The sequence below is a fragment of the Carcharhinus amblyrhynchos genome, chromosome 10 (genome assembly GCF_965287045.1).
Source record: "Carcharhinus amblyrhynchos chromosome 10, sCarAmb.v2.hapA, whole genome shotgun sequence".
Taxonomy (NCBI): Eukaryota; Metazoa; Chordata; class Chondrichthyes; order Carcharhiniformes; family Carcharhinidae; genus Carcharhinus; species Carcharhinus amblyrhynchos.
The window spans coordinates 73,540,339-73,559,586 of record NC_137333.1 but is presented as its reverse complement, the minus strand read 5'-3'; the positions used below and the strand labels follow the sequence as shown (position 1 = coordinate 73,559,586).

Genomic DNA, 19,248 nt, shown 5'->3' with positions numbered 1-19,248 from the left:
CATCAGCCAGTTCTTGCAACCTCAAGTTTATTCAGGTTGACTTAGCACGCATGCCGTGCTTTCCTAAGGTGCTCGGGGCTAACATTGCAAGATTTCAAAGTGGCCTTTGGTCGTATTTACAATGTTTCAACCACCTCAGGTTTGAATAGCTAGACTGCCATTGGATGTAGATGACAAGTTTTGGGAATTCTATAAATTAGGCATGTGAACCTCTTCAGGCCAACACAAAACAGGACCATTTTGATCATGGTCTTCATTCTAATTATATTTCAGCACTGTGGGAGATGGGTGACTTGCTACTGCTTATACAGATGGCTTAATCTGAAGCCAAATATTGCTTTACTGTGCATTTTGTATATCTTTGCTGGGTCAAATCAGTAAGGCAACACCACAATCCAAAAACTTCCATCTTTGTTTCGATATTCTAAGTTTACTTTCAGCCAAATTTAAATGCTCAATTAAAATTGGATCAGGTCCTATTTTGCAGATGCAATAGACTATGGTGGAGGATCATATCATTGGTCCATGGCACATCCCGCCCCAAGTTTATCCTGTTAATAATGAGGTGATGTTATTTCAGCTTACCTACATTATAGATTGTGAAATTCTTCAAGACGGATGTAGACCAAATGAAGTCTTCAATTGTTGCAGCTATACATACAAGGACAGTTTCTATTTATGGGAAGTTTTGTATAGATGGGTAAATTTACCAATTTTTGTACTTTTGATTAGGGAACTACACACAAAAGGGAGCATAGCTGAGAATCAGCAAGTCAGCAGTATTTTAAAGAATTGAGTGTTTCTGGAAACTATTAGGAAATAGCACATGTATCATTGCAAGCTTAAACTGCCACCTTCCCAATGATCTACCGCTGATGGAGATTGTAATAGAAACCTATCAATAATAAATATTAGATCCATCCTCTTAAGTGGATGAGCTGATGTACTGACATCCAAACAAATAATAGTTCTTTTATGGCAAGTAAAATCCAAAACCCCTGCCCCAAAATTATATTTTTCCACTTTGTTGAAAGTCAGTTACAGAATGTACTAACACAAACAGCCCCATGTGTTGATCTGTATCACACTTATCTAGTAATTAATGTGATTAAGAATTTACAACAAGCAAAAATATGTACCTTTTTTACACTTGTTCCATAAAACTCAGGTCTGGCTGGCTCGTCATTTTCAAAATTTTCAACATCCCATTCATATACCAGTTTTGCATTGATCCTTTTCCACATTTCCACAAATATTGTTCCTGAGGACAATGCAATACTTTTATTCAGTCAAATGGAACTCCACGACATGTATTGCTTTCAATTTGATCAGAACAAAAAAAAACATTTTCTTGATCTTCAATGCAGTGTTTGTTATTTTACACTTCAACTTGCAGGTTCACAATTATGGGCATTTTCTTCCTCAGCCCCATTATTTTGTTTCTTTGCTTCAATTCCCCAGAAGCAGGGATTCATGCTGGGGTATCATTCCCCTTGCGCACGTGTATCCGTCCAAGCAAGCACGTTGAATACAGGGAGTGCCAGCTAGAAGATTGAGGTGGTGTTAAAAGGGAGCACCACAGAATTCAGTCCTTGTCTTTACATCTCTTTAGATGCACTTGCTAAATTTCCTCTTCCTCTATTGTGAAGCACCGAATATTGGGGTATAACCCACATTTCTCAAAATGCTGCTGATAATTCCAAATATTTCCCATTTTCAATTATCTATCATCTTCCCTTGCCTCTGACATCCTTGCATGAATTCCCTAATGCCTCCTTGTTCAATGGTCAACTTGATCAGTGCAATTCAAATTAAAAATAGTAGAAATCATTCAAAAGGTAGAAAGAAGAATATTAGGTTTTAAATTCTCAGTTCAGTTGATTCTAGGTGGGAAACCATTTTGTGATGGCATCAGTGTACAATAAAGAAGTGCTCCTCTGATCAATGTTATCTGCAGGATCATGCTGCCAGATTTGGTTCAGATATTACCAGCATCTTTATTTTGATGATTGATGCAGTATGCACTTGTATATTTTGCTCAAATTAAAAATAATTCAGAATATTAAATCTTTATTTCTGCACAATGGCAAAATATGATTGCTCAGATAGATTCTACTAAATTTAAAATAAATGACAAAGATTTGAATTTAAACATATCCCAACTTAATTCTGCATTAACATGAAGTAATTTATGGTGCAAACATTACCCATGAGATATTCCACAACAAGTGATTATCATTGACAAATTCCTTACCCCATAGACAAATAATAAGACCAAACCATGGTGTGGCATCATTATCAAAGGAAGATTGGATTATAGTAAAGAAATCATCTGAAGAAATCCTGTGACAAAACAGAATGAGCATATCTGCAAATTAAGAACAATTTAAAAAATGAAATTTATAATATTGGTTAAAAATACAAACTGGAATTAGGCCATTTTTGGATACATGGAACCCCAATCCGATTTCAATTTGGTTCGAATTGGATCTTTCTGGATTACAAAACAACAAATTCACATTGATTTCAAAAAACTACACGTGCACATCTTCATGGATGAAAAAAAAAATCGATTTAGGACTTCACTGTATATAACATTTGACTTTTGTGTAGCTAAATACAAGGTTTTATACTACAAGAACATTTAAACTTTATATAAGATGTGGGGAAGGGGGGACACGGGAAGAGAAAGGTGCAATACTGCCCTTTTAGTTAGAAAAAATATTGTACAGGGATTAGGAAGAGACAAACAACTGGAACAGAGCTGAGGGAAGTTGTATTGTCAAAGGGATCATTTTTAAAAATCAGGAAGAGGATAATACTAGGTTACAGGGATCTAAAAAGTGCTCGATACAATGGCTAAAGGCTCAGCCATCGAAAAAGGTCACAATGGGGATGACTGCAGAGTATTCTATTCCATTCGTAATTTCTCAGATACTAAAGCAGTCCATGCCCATTTGCAGCAAGACCCAAGCCATCACCTGAACAGCCTATTTCCACTTCCATAACACTGCCCAACTTCACCCCTACCTCAGCTTTACTGCTTCCAAACATCTCTTCCGCGCCTACTACTTCGTCAGACTCCAGGCTAATATCCGACATTATACATTCCATCAGATGATGGTGGGAATCCAAAAATTCCACTACGTCTAACTTCACCAGACATTCTCATGATTTCAATCCCACATCAGTATCTTCTGTAGCTACATGTGCTCTGGTCTGCTGTATGGATGATTTCCCAACCCCTTCGTGATATGTTGGGGAGTTTGCTCTGCTGAGAGTAAGGAAGGTTTTAAAAGGAAATTTGACATGACATTCAAAATCATGGGTTTTTAAAAGTAAAACAAGACAGAGCTATTTGCAATGACAGAAGGGCCAGTGACCAAAAAGATACAGACAAAACTAGAGGATGCTGGTGAAGAAACATTTTGCTGCACAGCAATTTGTGGTGATTTAGAATGCAGTGTTTGAAAAAGGGGGGTAGAAACAGCGATGGATAAAAAGGGAAAATTCACCTGGTGAAGCTAAGATACCAGATTGTGTGCATGCCAAACAGAGCCAAGTAATCCCACAATCAATGGTTCAGATCGAAGCTCTACAGTACTGCCATATCCAGTCATGAACGGTAGTGGATAGTTACACAACTGGAGGTCAGTGCCACAAATATCCCTACCCTCAAATGATAGAGAATCAGCACATTAATGCAAAAGACATGGCGGATGTATTTGCAATCACTTTCAGCCAGAATTGCTGAGTAGATGATTCATCTTGGCCTCCTCTTGAAGCCCTCAGCTTCACAGATGCCAGTCTTCGGCCAATTCGATTCACTCCACATGCTATCAAAAAAAAAAGCGGAGACCACTGGATACTGCATAGGCTATGGAGCCTGACAACAACATTCCAGTTGTAGCATTGAAGATTTGTTAACCGGAACCAGCTGTTCCCCTGATCCAGTTGTTCTAGTACAGCTATAATACTGGTATCTATTCAGCAAGGTGGCAAATTGGCCAGATATGCCTCATCTCTAAAAAGCAGAACAATCCTAATACTGCTAATTACCATCCCAGTCTATTCTTGGTCATCAGCAAATCAATGGAAAGTATCATAGACAGTGCTATCAAGCAGCTACTTGCCAAGAACCCTCCCACCAAGGCTCAACTTGGGTTCTGCCAGGGCCTCTCGGCTCCTGACCTTATTACAGCCTTGGTCCAAACAGGAGTTAAATTCCAGAGGTGAGGCAAGAGTGATTGCCTTCAACAGGCAGCATTTGACAAGGTGGCATTAAGTAGCCCTAACAAAATAATGGGAATTGGGGGAGACACTGGTTAGAGTTGTACCTAGCACAAAGAAAGATATTGCAGTTTTTAAAATGCCAATTATCCCTGTCTGGGACATCACTGCAGGAGTTCCTCAGGAAAGTGTGAGGCTCAGCCATCTTCAGTTGTTTCAGTGACCTTACCTCCATCATAGAAAGGTCAGGAGTGGGGATATTTGCTGGTGATTACCAGTGCTCTGTTCCATTTGTTATTCTGCAGTTCCTGAAAAGTTCATTCCAGCCTACAGCAAGACCAGGACAACCAAGTTCCACACAATACCCGTCTCCAACAAGAGAAAATCCAACCATCTCTCCTTGACATCCAACAGCTTTACCACCAACGAATTCCCCATCAATACTCCAAGGTTATTACCGACTACAACTTTACCTGGTTCTAGATTGCATATGTATAATAGATGACACTGCAGACAGAAAATCATCAAAATCTTAATGTATTAATAGAAACTACTAGAAGGGAAGATCTTTAAATACAAAAGTACTAAATAAAAGTAAGTCACATCAATTTCTTTGCTTCGACCTATTTTAACACAGATATGACCAGACCGTAGCAAGACAGGTGGGCAATCAAGGTCTACACCTCACAGATAAGATGATTTGCAGTGATTTCTGCTTATTTACTTAGTACCCCATATCTCTAACTTTTCTGGGAAAGCATAGTCATTGAGGAAATTCCTTGTGTGACATGGAAGATCATAAACATGGCCATGACTGACACATATTCAAGTTGCTCAAGCAGTCAGAGAAGACGTGCCTTCTTCAATACTATGATTTGGCAAATAAAACTGTTTTGAAAGTAAATGCTTCATTAAAAAGAGATGGGAGTATGTCTAACACGAAGGAAAGCCAATATCATTTGGTTCCAAAAGTCTTTCACCAATACAAACCAACTACTCTTACAGTGCACTAAACTTCCTCTTATGCTGACACATCTGTCCTTGGTGTGCTGCAATGCTCCAGTGAAGCCCAGCATAATGTAAAATGGGAACAGAGAAGTAGCAGATATGAGAGAACAAATCACAAAAGTTATTACATGAGTAAACGTAACGTTTTGCACTTTGATTGCAAAAGCAGGAAGGCTGATTATGTGAATGGCTGAATGTGCAACGCGAACTCATACTGGAGGTCAAATGAAGGTAAGCATGCAGGCGCAATAGGCGGTAAAGACGAAAATGGTACATTGACCTTCGTAATGAGGATTCAAGTGTAGGAGCAGGGATGTCTTAATGTAATTATGCAGGGCCTTGATGAGGCCACACCTGGAATATTGTGCACAGTTTTGATCGTCACATTGGAAGGAAGGATGTTCTTGTTATAGAGGGAATGAGATGAAGGTTTACCAGAACGATGGCAGGACTGACGTACGAGTAGAGATTGAGTCAGTTAGGATTGCATTTGCTGAGGTGGGGTGGGGGGGGCGGGGGTGGTGGAAATAGGGGATATCATAGAAGCCTATGAAATTCTAACAGGAATATACAGCACAGATGCAGGAAGGATGTTGCCAATTGGTTGGGTTAATTGGACAGCTTGACCAATGGGCTTGGTGCAGGCACCTTCTGTGCTGCACCATTCCATGAATATATCATTAGGTCAAAATTTTCAAACATCTCTCAGTCAACCAATTGCAAAACCTGCGTGACCAGTTTACATAGGTGAACTCTATTGCAAAATGTAGACACAAGAGGAAGTGGCGCAAAAGAGCAGTACAAATATGGTAACTTGAAGTCAAACGGCAAATACTAAACATATTAAAATGCATGTCAGATAAGTAAACATGTTAAAATTTTGGATCAGAAACTTACTGAAAATTTTCATGTTTCCATTTCGTAGTAACACACGTTGCATTAAGTGCTCTTTCAATTATAATTCGCCTTCCAGCTATGTTATTACATACATCTCTGAAATGAAGTGCACAAAAAAAAACTTAGGTTAAGTTTACCTCAACATAAATTACTGGCAGCAATACTGCCTACTCACAGCAGGAACACATCGTACAGAACTTCAGTAAGGCGTTTGACAAAGTCCCTCATGGTAGGCTGGTAGAAAAGGTTAAGACGCATGGGATACGAGGCCAGGTAGCTAGGTGGATTGAGAACTGGCTGGGAAATAGGAGACAGAGGGTAGTTGTGGAGGGGACCTTGTCGGGCTGGAGGCCAGTGACCAGTGGTGTGCCGCAGGGCTCAGTACTGGGACCTCTCCTCTTTGTAGTATACATAAATGACTTGGAAGAGGGCGTAGGTGGAGTGATCAGCAAGTTTGCTGATGACACCAAGATGGCAGGGTTGGCGGGTACGGAACTGGATTGTCAGGTGATACAACAGGATATAGATAGGTTGGTGCAGTGGGCAGATAGGTGGCAGATGGCATTTAATCCTGACAAATGCGAGGTGATGCATTTTGGACGGAATAATGCAGAGAGGAGCTATGTGATAAAAGGTAGGCCGATTAGGAGTATAGACATACAGAGGGACCTGGGAGTGCAGGTTCACAAATCCATGAAGGTTGCGTCACAAGTGGAGAAGGTTGTTAGGAAGGCTTATGGGATGTTAGCCTTTATAGGAAGGGGCATTGAGTATAAAAGCTGCCGTCTAATGCTTCAGTTATACAGAACGTTGGTTAGACCGCATTTGGAGTACTGCGTCCAGTTCTGGTCACCTTACTACCGGAAGGACGTGGAGTCTCTGGAAAGGGTGCAGAGGAGGTTTACCAGGATGTTGCCTGGCATGGAGGGGCTGGGGTACGAGGAGAGGTTGAAGAAACTGGGACTATTCTCCTTGGAAAGACGGAGATTGAGGGGGGACATGATAGAAGTATATAAGATACTGAAGGGAATAGATAGAGTTAATAGTGAGAGAGTTAATAGTGAGAGACTGCTCCCTAGACTGGGTACGAACACGAGAGGTCATCATTTAAGGGTGAGGGGGGAGAGGTATAATTTGGAGGTGAGAAGAAGGTTCTTTACGCAGAGAGTTGTGGGGGTCTGGAACGCGCTACCGAGTAGGGTGGTGGAGGCAGGAACGTTGGACTCGTTTAAGATGCAGTTAGATAGGCACATGAGTGAAACGAGAATGGAGGGATATGGTAGGGGCTATTAAATAGGGTTAAACCTCGGGAGACACCGGAAAGGCAGGCTGTAAGATTAATATTTTTGTCTTTATTCCACAGGTGGAGGTCCACCTCGTGTCAAACGAGGGGCATGCACACGGCGGGTCGTGCGTGGGCTGCTCTTGGAAGTTCCGGGAGTGGCCTAGTACTTTGTGCCGGTGTGTGTGCTTGATCCTGGACCGGTAGACGGGCGCCGCAACAGCTCAGTGACTAGCACTGCTAGCTGTGCAGATACATGGATTTGGGCCTGTGTCTGTGGGAGTTTGCGCATTCTCCCTGTGGTTGCGTGGGTTTCCTCCGGGCGCTCCGGTTTCCTCCCACACCCCAAAGATGTGCTCTTAGGCTGATCGGTTTTTACCAAATTGACACTATTTCTTCCCTGAATCTGACTGAGTAGGGTTCCATTCGTAGACACGCAGGGTAGAATAGGTGTAGGGTGATGCGGCGGCGCGGGCTCGTTGGGCTGAAGGGCCTGTTTCCCGTGCTGGGTTGTTCTTTGTTTGTTTAGAACTTAAAGGTTTCTTTGCTCCATTGAGTTGGTTGCAAAGTCCAGGAATGTTTTGTTCTCTACAGCTCACACGCTGCTCAAATATCCATCCTACTGCTTTACCAAAACATTCCACACAAAGATGGCAAATTTTCAGACCATCTCACTCAAATCAGACACAGTGGGCATGACTGTGGCATTTCTAATTTTGCTCAACATACCACACTAGAGAAAGCTTTAAGGTTGCAAACCAGGCAAGAGAAACAAAGTCTAAAACTATTAGAAATGGATAAGTGTTTTTAAGAAGTTCAGCTGTTTAGTCAAATTGAACTAACTGTTGCCACATTGCTATCAACTCTATAATACAGACCTCAGCTTAGAAGAGAGATTATACAGAAAAGAGAAATGTAATCAATCTAGTTATTAAAACACTTTGATCAGGAGGTGTTGATGTGTCAAACAGACTTTCCAGAAAAAAAATCACAGGGTTGGATAAATGTCACAAAGCAGATTGAGTGAAACATTTGGGAGAAGTGATTGGAATATAAAAGTTCATTTTTGGGAAACTGAATTATCCTGTTCTATGATGTTCCCAAGTAAGGGTTTGTCTAAAGGATGCAAAAAAAAAACACTGCTCCCTCAAGGCAATTTGATATTGTGGCAGAAAAGGAAAATACAGAACTGAAAAATCAAACCAAAAGCCAGATCTTAAGAGGCGATTCACTGACATGGCTGCACCTGGCACAGATTGTGCCAATCCTAGAGAATTGTGTGCAAGTCTTTTGTGCCTGATGGAAAACGGTTTGCAATTCTCCCAGCCCCTTTCTAATGGCATGAACTGGATCATACCCAGAAAGGGCATAAAAGGAAATGGCATTGAAGTAGGCATGACCCATTCTAATTCCAGCACATGGAATTCTCCAGCCTTTGGGCGCAGCACAAGAATCAATTTTAGCAGAGACTTGGTGCGATGATCATGCTGGGGAGTTCAGAGGCCATTGAAGCCTTAGGTGTTTGGGGGCATGACTGTGCAGAGGCATGAATGGCCATGCCCATCAGGCAGTGTCCACTGAACAGCCCACCAGTTGGGTGCCACCAAGGGGGTGTGACATGAGTTAGGGCATTTCCTGCAGGGCTAGGTCATGAAGGTGGTGATGATAGAGGGGGAGGAGGGGTACATGTCAGGAGTCAGACAGCAGGACCCAACATGCCACTAATGAGGTGGGGAATCCCTCTGTCTGGTGAGGAATGAGGGTGCATGAAGATTGGGATGCCCTTGTGAAACATCACCTGAGCACTCTGAAGCCAGAGTTTAGGCCCCAAGCCCCAGTACTAGCATGGAAACTCCCAACTTTCCACAGTATGGATTGCACCCGAGATGCAATTCTCCCAAGATCTGCCCCATGTCACAAGTTCAATTGAAGATTAGTACTAATTATTCTGAATTCATTGATTCAATCACAGAATCCCTACAGTGCAGAAAAAGACCATTTGGCCCACTGAGTCTGCCAGGCCCTATCCCCTTATCCCTACATCTTTACTTACTAATCCACACATCTCAGGACACTTAGGGGCAATTTTAGCATGGCCAATCAACCTAACCCACACATCTTTGGATTGTGCGAGGAAACCAGAGCACCTGGAGGAAACCCACACAGACAACAAGAATGTGCAAACTCCACACAGACAGTGACCCAAGCCAGGAAATGAACCCAAGTCCCTGGAGCTGTGAAGCAGCAGTGCTAACCACCGTGCTGTGCCACCCAGATAATGTATGTTAAAAAAAGTCAGGATTATAGTTTTCTGCATTGCATTTTTCCAGAAAAATTTTCCATGAAATACCATGTAATAAAGCAAAAATTGTAGTTCTGCTGCCATAGCTTAAGAGCTTGTAATAAACTAGTGTAAATATTCATACTGTGCATTAAAGGAAAATATGTTCCAACTAATTAGATATTAAGTAATAAACACATTATCCATTTCAGTTTAAAAAACAATGCACTGATTAGTCACAATTTTACCGTATTCTATCCACAGCCTCGTCTACCACATCTGCAATCTTGTCCGAAGATAAGCAGAGTTCATCGTAATTATAGCCATACAAAAATTCATCTAGATTATTGCTGGCATAGTAACATGATATACTGGAAAAGAGAAAAAGGAGACCCAGATTAAAAAAAGGTACAGCACAGAGATCCTAGTCATGTAATCACTGTTGCAAAGCACAATACACAGAAATATGCACACAGCAAGATCCCACAAACAAATCAATTATCTGGTCATTGTCATGGTCAGCATGCCTCGCTGAGGGATGAGTGCTGATCAGGGCCTGGGAAAATTCCTTGAAATAATGTTATCTTATGCCTACTTGAGGGATAATTGGGTCTTTAGTTTAATACCTCGTCTGAAAGATAGCTCTTCATGATTGGACTCGAGTGTTGGTCTCAATCTTGTGTCCAACTTGAACACATGGATTTTCCAAGTCAGAGACTGAGTGCTGCCAACCAAGTCCAGCAAGATCAATTCTGACAGAAATTTGATACAAAGTATTTTTTCTAAGCTTCTCACACAATTTTGAGATCTTTTGGTTCCCACGACTGGGGCACGATTCTTAATTGCCATTTCAAATTTAATTGATGGAGAAAAATTTACAAGCATCAAAACAGGCAAGGAAAAGTGTTTGCAATTTAGTAGAATATGTTCACATAGAGAACATACATAATTGTGCAAATTTACTAGTCAAATATTCAATACAACCACAAGAAAGACAGCAGCATGTATAGTAACACAGAAGTGTTGACATTATGCCAAATTGGAACATTTCAGCCACGTAGAACCCAATGAATACTGCTTGGTGTGATGACTACATGCTTTAGGAAGCAATCTTTTTGTGTGATGTCTCTTTAAGACCAATGTAGAATGGGGAGTATTATGAAAGAGGTTTAACTGGTTTCCCAATTATGATGTTATCACAAACAAATACCTGTCATGTCATGGTGACATAGTCATTAGCACTGCTGCCTCACAGCAGCAAGCACCATTTCTAGCCTCAGGTCACTGTGTGGAGTTTGCACATTCCCCCTGTGACTGCGTGGGTTTCCTCCACGTGCTTTAGCTTGCTCCCACAGTCCAAAGAGGTGAGAGTTGGGTTAATTTAACATAGCCAAGTCAACCTTAAAGTCAGGGGAATTAACAGAGTGAATGAGGGGTTACAGGAATAGGGCCAGTGCAGACTTGATGGGCTAAATGGCCTCCTTCTGCAATTAGGATTCTCTGATTATAGATCTTGCAAAAACCATTATGGGCAGAATTTTCTCATCCCGCCCACCATGGGAATCATTGCAGGCAGGGATGGACCATGCAAAAGGTCCGTTGACCTCAGATGAGAATGTCTGGCCTTGGGGCGAGCACTGCTGGAAAATCCTGCCCTTTTCTTAAAAAAAAGGACACAAAAAGCCTTGAAAATGGCTGCCAATCACCTGACCTTTTCCTTCTGCAACGTGCTTAAACTTCCAGAATATTCTAAAATCAATTACAAGCAGACATGCTTGAAAAGAGTTTTGAAATAACAACCAGACAATGGCCTTTCCCTGAAGGCATGAAAGCTGGTGGCCCTGACCCTTAAGCATGGCAGCTGATAAGATTTCAGATTGCTAAATGAAATGACCCCTATTTGGAAGGTGATTTGCTAGTTTGTTCACATCACATGACAACAGCTAGCCTGGCTCTCAAAAGCTACAATAGGAAAATTCATCTTGTAGTGCTCAGTACCTCAGGAAGAATATTGAGAAACAAGTTCGTGGCCAAGGGGGCACAAAGAGGAAGATTTTAAATAAATCTGCCAAAAATATCCAGGCAATCTGCAAGTGACGTCCTTGCAGAATTACTGAGGAATCTCACTCTCCAAAAATTCTGCTAAGCTGATGAGTCCATCTGCAGGAGGCAAACCCTGACTGGTTGACTGCAGAAGCCATCAGTATCTCACAGGGACAGATAGGAAATCTTGCCTTTTAGAGATCTGTTTCCTTTGCCTGCATTTTAATCTTTGTATCTGTATCTTAATTAACTGAAACTTGCAGCTAAATATCAACTGTAGTTTTGTAATGAACTAACTTAATCGTGTTCATGCCGAATACATGTCTGCTGGTGTATTTTTAAATTGAACCATGGATACATGAGGGAGGGACGCACGCAGACCACTTCAAGGAAATACCTTATGTGGTTGGAACTACACCAATAGGTTCAAACACAAAAGTGCCGGTGACCTGGGGATGAAAGCCAAGAATTTAATGATAAATATGAAAGCCAACTGCAGTGGAGTTGAGTCAGCCATTGTTTTCTATTTGACAGTTCAAAACACTTAAGAACCCTTGAGAATTTAAGTAGAGGGAACAAGAAAGATTTTCACTCCAAATCAAACAGGTTTCTGTCTAGCAGTCTTTGAACAGATCCTGGTGTTGAAGGAGTCTTGTTGAAATTGTACAAGACATTGGTAAGGCGACACTTGGAACACTGCAGTTCTGATCACCCTATTATAGATAGGATATTATTAAGCTAGAAAAAAAAGAGTGCAGAAGAGATTTACTAGGATGCTACCGGGACTTGATGGCTTGAGTTATAAGGAGAGGCTGGATAGACGGACTTTTTTCCTCTGGAGCTGAGGAGTGATCATAGAGGTCTATAAAAATAATGAGGGGCATAGATCAGCTAGATAGTCAATAGTTTTTCCCAAAGATAGGGAAGTCTAAAACTAGAGGGCATAGGTTTAAGGTGAAAGGGCAGAGGCACAGAAGGGTCCAGAGGGGCAGTTTTTACCCCCCCCCACACAGAGGGTGGTGAGTGTCTGGAACAAGCTGCAAGAGGTAGTAGTAAAGACAGGTACAATTTTGTCTTTTTCAAAGCATTTAGATGGGTATAAAAGGTATGATGGGTATAAAGGGATACTGGCCAAATGTAGGGGACTGGGACTAACTTAGGGGTTCAAATAAAAAGGGCAGCATGGACAATTTGGGCCAAAGGGTCTGGTTCCATGTTGTAAACCTTTATGACTATGGAGGTCTCAGAAGAATAGAGCAGTGACTTTGTCATTGTTCTTTCTAACAGGCTAGCATAAACAAAGAGCCAGAAACAGCAAGGAAGAAGGGACTGTGGATCGAATAGTACCCACTGCTGTTGTTTGTGTTGCTGGAACCCACAAGACCCTATGAAACAGCAGACAGTGTGTTAAGAATTCTTTGGCACTAGGACTGCCATGACCCAAGTGAGATGGGATTTAAAGAGCTGTACTTCATTGGTGTTAAACTGCACTAGAGACTTTGGATGGAATACAATTGCTGGCTGCCCACAAGCACCCCGTTAAGCCATTCATTCAATCTTGCATCACAACAGTGGGAATTTACTTTGGTGTTAAAGCCAATTGCTACTCAAGAACCACGTGGTCCTCAATTCACCAGAGACTTTGGGATGAGTGCAACCACCTTTCTGCCATTGTGACCCAGTTATGCTGTTCACCACCCTGCTGGGGCAGACTGATGCAGCCTTCTGTCTCCTTACCAATGTCGATCTGGACAGCACTGTGCTGCGGGACTGCAACAAAGGCTCAAAGTTCAACTGGGATGGAGTGTGAAGTGAAGCTGGGGCGCTTAGGGTGGGTAGATGAAGACATGGTGAGGGAGATGGGTGCTGAGGGTTCACAGTCCAGGCAGAGGGGCAAGGAGATGGATGAAGGATGGAAGGCAAAGGGAAGCTGGACCCTGACAAGAATATATCAAAAAGCTCAATCAAGGGGGTCAAAAGGGCTACCACACTGTTTATTGGCAAGAGATGCAAGAAGACTCCAGGTGCAGTGGGTAAAGGTCCAAGTGGGGCATGGGCACCTCAGTGAAGTGGGAAGAATGGTCGGATCAAGGAACAGACTTCCTCTTGAGGTTACTAACTTTTTCCCTCTGGGTTGCTGACATCCTGCACTGTCTGGTGAAGATAGGTGGGCTGATGAGAGGAGCAAGCCGGAATTTTGTTTCAGTATGATGCCAGATCCTTCGAACCAGTTAGCTGAGGGCGGGTGAACAAATCAGCTGGGAAAAAGAAACTAATTTAATACCTTATTATACCAACTAAGCATTAGCACAGAAAAAGAAAGAATCTTCAACTAACATTCCGCTGGAAGGTAAATGAGAAAATGACAATACCTGCAATAAAGGCCATAAAGGAAGATACCCACACCAAGAAGCACAGGAACAATGAGACTAATTAAAAGTGTTTCCATCACAGCAAAATAGAGTGCGATCTTTTCACCAAAATAATTTCGTATTTTCCAAAGAGGCTGGAATTTTAGGTAGGTGTTTGCCCACAAGTCATTAAGTTCTGTCCATGCATCTGGAGGGTCAGCTGGTTTGCTAGGTTCTGCAGAAAGTCACATGTCAGATCCAGAAAAGTGATAATATCATAATGAGAAAAAAAGGTCACTGTTAATAAACACTTTAAACCCACAGGTTAACTTGCGTTGTATGTATGTATAGTTTTATAAAAAAAAACTTGCAATGTATAACAGGTAACTGACACTGTTCTCAAATCCAACATTGTGTTGTGTTGATATGCCAAGTTGAAGTTCAATATGACATTTCACATATGGAGCTCCTCATCTCAGCAGAGGAGCGCTCAGCAACCAGAACATGGCAGCTGAGCGTACAGCTTTTCCAGTTTCCATGTGTACTTACTTATCTCAGCTTCTCTCAGACATACGATCATACAAAATAGGAAATTTGACTCATTGAGCTTCTTCCACCATTGAGCAGATCTGTTGGAGTTTTTAATTTCACATTCCCATCTACCCACTTATCCAACAGACTATCTACTTCGGCCTTAAAGGTATTCAATAATCCCATCTCCACCGGTGGAGAAAAACAAACATTCTCCTCATTCAGTGCTAAAGAAGTGTGCCCCCCTCTACCCCCACCCATTAAAAACAGACTCCCCCCCCCAAAAGGGAGCAACATCTTCACATCCACCTTGTTAAGACTGTTCAAGATCTCATATACTTCAATCAAGTCACCCATCACTATTAAATGCCAAGCCCAGCCTTTCCAATCTATCCTTATAGGACAACCCACTCATTCCAAGTAAATCTCCTCTAATACACAGTCACATCATTCCTTAAACAAGAGAACCAAAACTGCACACAGTATTTGGATGTGATTGCACCAATGCTTATATAACTCAAATATAACATCCTTACTTTATGTTCAATTCCTCTCAATAAAGCATAATATTCCATTCGACTTCTTGAATTACTTGTACCTGCATACTAACACTGTGACCCTGGATCTCCTTGCACTATAGAATTCTGCAGGCATTATCGGTTTGAGCAATATACTGCTTTTTTATATTTTAACTTCACATTTTCCCACATTATACTTCTATCTGCCAGAGATTTGCCCACTCACTTAACCTATCTACATCCACCTGCAGCCTCCTTACGTCCCTCTTCACAACATATTTTCCAATCTATCTTTAGGTCATCTGTAAATTTACTTACCACCTTAACTGATAAGGAGTACCCACCCCCACCAGAGAAAAAACCTTAATGGAAATTGCAATATAAAAAAGGGAGAGACTTGACTACCTGATGACTAAATCAGAGTCTGACTTTCAGAGGAGTGCAAACAGGAACCATATTCATATTGGTGCAGAATCAAAGCTTGACATATGCATTGATATCTGCATACACAATGGTTTTCATTGGTCTCTGAAAACAGCTATGTTAATTCCACATTTTCAATGGTTTAAGCTTATTCAAATACATTTTATTGGTGCAAAAATGATCTGAGATCAAATCCTGCATTGATTTATTTTTGTGGTACAACCTTTAGCATCAACAGGAATATAATAGGAGTCTCGCCTTACGCCAATCACTACCAAAGAATAGGAGTGTTACTAAATTATCAAATCTTCCTGCAGTCACAATCAGTGGGTTTTCTACTCACCACTGTCTTGTAGTGACGGTTGACTAGAATCTTGGCGAATTTTTAAATCGTGTAATATAAAGGCAGATCTGAATGCCTTCTTCATAAGTAAGAATGGGAGAGCTGGAACTTTTCCTGTAACCTTACGTGTTGCCACTGCAAAAAAGTAAGTTATTTTGGTAACACATTTATGGTTAGTCAAGAGCAAAATACTCTGGTATGTACATTGTGACTTCTTGCTCTCCTCATCACACCTTCCCCAGCTATGAAGGTTGGTGACATATCTTCAAGATTCTCTGGACACTACCGAATGACTGGTTATTAGAAATGCTGGAGTGATGTTCACTTCAGGTTTTCCTTCCTGTGTGGACAGTCAGTTAGCCTCTATCCACTGTGTGACACAGCTGACAATGAATTCATTGCAACAGAAGAAATCTGAGCATAGTTTATTCAATACAACATTCCTGGAAGTAAAGGTTCCTCATCAGGAGAGCAGAACAGTTGCTGAATAAATTGTTCTAAGGAACAATTTTAAAAGAACATTGTTTATGTTTCCCATGTAAATTCCTTATCCAAAAGTAAAAGCCAAGTTTTGAGCAAGAAGCCAAGCAGTGGGCAGGCATTCAATAAAGGCTATAAACTTACTTTATCAAACTAAGGGGGTATTAAAGGCATGGTGCAGAATCTTCCAGTCCTGCCCAACACGTAGCCAGCAGGACACAGGTCGTACAAAGGTCCACTGACGTCAGGTGGGATTTTCCAGTTCTGGGGTCAGAGTGGCCAGAAAATCCCACCCATGATTTCAAAATTTGTAGATCACAAAAAAACCTCGCAAGGGCAGTTAGTAAACTGTGGAGACAATAATAGATTTCAAGATAGCCATCATAGACAGACTGGTAGGATGTGTGAATTCATGGCAGATGAAACTTAGTGCAGAGAAGTGTGGGATGACACATTTTGCTAGAAAAATAGACAATACAATCCACATTGTAGAGTGGTGCAAGACAACTAAGTCTACTTGCTCATCAGTCACTGAGGGTCAACAGCTCAATAAAGTAGTTAAAGAAAATGGAATCATGGGCTTTATAAATAGAGGTACATGAGTACAATGGCCAGGAAATAATATCAAACCTACATAAAAACACTAGTTCAAGTATTTTATCCAAACCATCAACATCCTGGAGTGACTACTGACCAGAAACTGAATTGGTCTAGCCACATAAATACTGTATTCAATGTTCAGGATTTTGATTGCAATGGCTGAAACAATTAAGAAAACAGATTAAAAAGTATTATTCCACAGGAATGGTACAAAATAAACTTCATAGAAATTGCAGGAATGGATCATGCTCCCCACATTTTTCCAATGTGACTGCCTTTTAAGGGCCATCACCACTCGTTGTGTCCTATGCTGCATCATTCTATGCTCCAATGAAACATTTCTAGGGAACATAGCCAACAATAATTCAAGAATTATAACATCTAGATTTTCCCAACTAAATAAAGGGATCATTTGTACAGTTGACCCACAGATTCATGCTTAATATATTCTCTTGATGCAGAGGAAATGAAGTTGCTTTAGTTCGGAGAACACAGTATATTTAAACCGTTCTTGTTCTGTACAATCACTGACATGAGTTTCAGGACCATTTCTTTCTCAATTAAATTAGCTATCTCAAAAGAAATGTTCCATTTGCAGTAGCCATTATTGCTCAATGCCTAATGGCTCCACAGAGTATTTTAAATTGAACAGTGTTGATTACAAATGCAAACAAATGAGACTTAGTGCACAACGATAATTACCTTCTACATCATCATTTCTAATTTCAATGGGTATGTTTGTGAGGATGTAGTGAACCTACAAAGCAAAACAGAAAGGATTATCTTAATGCGCTTTCCTCCAGGATTTATTTTTCCAAATAGAAAAGGTTTCATTTAATATGGGAATCTTGTATGTGATGACTATGAATAGTAGACAACAATTCATTCCTGTCTGGTGTATATGGCCTTATACACAAACAGATACTTTGTGCAAGTTATATGAAGTAATGTCATCTCAGTCTCATTACTGCAAAATGCTCAAGTTTCCCTTGAGACTCAATTTCTCCACTGCTATCTCTGCCAATTTCCTGAATTCCACGCTTCATAAATCCCAAACTCATTTAAGCCTTTGTCCAAAGCCTCATTCACTCATTACATAACATCATCAAAATCCTGCATAGACTTGAACTGTCAGTCTGCCCAGGTGTATTTCATGCAGAGCTTTGAATCATCTTGTTTTCATACAAACAGATTTGTACTAAATTTATTAGTAATGCTATCATTACATTCAAAATATTTATGTATGGTCAGAACTGCACACCCAGGCATTAACATTTGTGCTCCAAATTACCTTTCAGGTCAGTTTAAAGTTACAGGCCCTGTTCCTGTGCTGTACTGTTCTATGTTCTAATTAGTGGACACATTCTGGTTTGTACGAGGTTCATCTACATCTGCAATTGGATCAGCACCAAGTTTTTAAAAAATTGATATTTTAAATACAAAACTCAATGAGATTTATTCCACATTTTTTTTAAAGAGTAACAGAATTCTGTAATTACAATTAGGGATCTCAACGCAGGGCGAAAAAACGTTTCCTCATTTTCAATTCCTCGAAACAGATGTCTTTTGTTATGTTCATAATGTGCACTAATAAAGTTGACCACAGCTTCAGTTGCAAAGCAAGCCATGAATCTTTGTAAGCGACCAGGCAATTTAACATCTACACCCTGAAACACAACAAAAAGAAAAGTCCATTAGCAATTTTGGGTTCCTGACTCTGCCAGGCATGTTTCTTTGCTGTTGTTTGGGATGCAAAATTATGGTCAATGTTAACACTATAAAAAGCAATGGCCAATTTTCAATTAAACAGCAGTGCAATACCAACCTTCCAGGTATTAATCAAACTTGGACATATTAATTACAGCTCACCAATATAATAAATCAAGAAATTCATCTTTGATCCCCACAGATAGAATTCATCCAATAATTCACTGAACAATGGTCAGAATCTTGTACCCTAAGGTGCACAACACTTTGTGCAGAAGATAGTCCAATCCTATATTCTAGGGAGCAAATGGAGAGGCATGGCCATCTCATCCCTTTGGATATGTTGCTCTATGCAGGACAAAATCCAAGATTTCATAAAAGTGTAGTCATCTCTATTTTAAAAATGATGGGAAATAGAACACAGTTTTATTTCCACAGTGCTGTACCTATCTTCCTAACAAAAGTCATAAAACTTAATTACCTTCATAGGATGGGTGGATAATTGTTAGGGTGTTAGAGCACAGACAGAGGTGTACATACAGAGCCATTCCCAG

The 19,248-nt window shown here is 40.7% G+C and overlaps 1 protein-coding gene across 1 annotated transcript in view; it reads right to left on the bottom strand.

Annotated features, from left to right (window-relative positions):
• Positions 1–19,248, bottom strand: part of LOC145349304 (anoctamin-7-like) — a 57,060-nt gene that overhangs the window by 30,087 nt on the left and 7,725 nt on the right. The window contains exons 2-9 of the mRNA XM_080197805.1: positions 18,487–18,654; positions 17,690–17,744; positions 15,908–16,042; positions 14,114–14,327; positions 9,947–10,069; positions 6,136–6,231; positions 2,255–2,343; positions 1,140–1,261 (exon numbers count right to left, since the gene is read on the bottom strand). Of these exons, the coding sequence (XP_080053931.1) occupies positions 1,140–1,261; positions 2,255–2,343; positions 6,136–6,231; positions 9,947–10,069; positions 14,114–14,327; positions 15,908–16,042; positions 17,690–17,744; positions 18,487–18,654 (1,002 nt within the window). The remainder of the gene's footprint in view (positions 1–1,139; positions 1,262–2,254; positions 2,344–6,135; positions 6,232–9,946; positions 10,070–14,113; positions 14,328–15,907; positions 16,043–17,689; positions 17,745–18,486; positions 18,655–19,248) is intronic.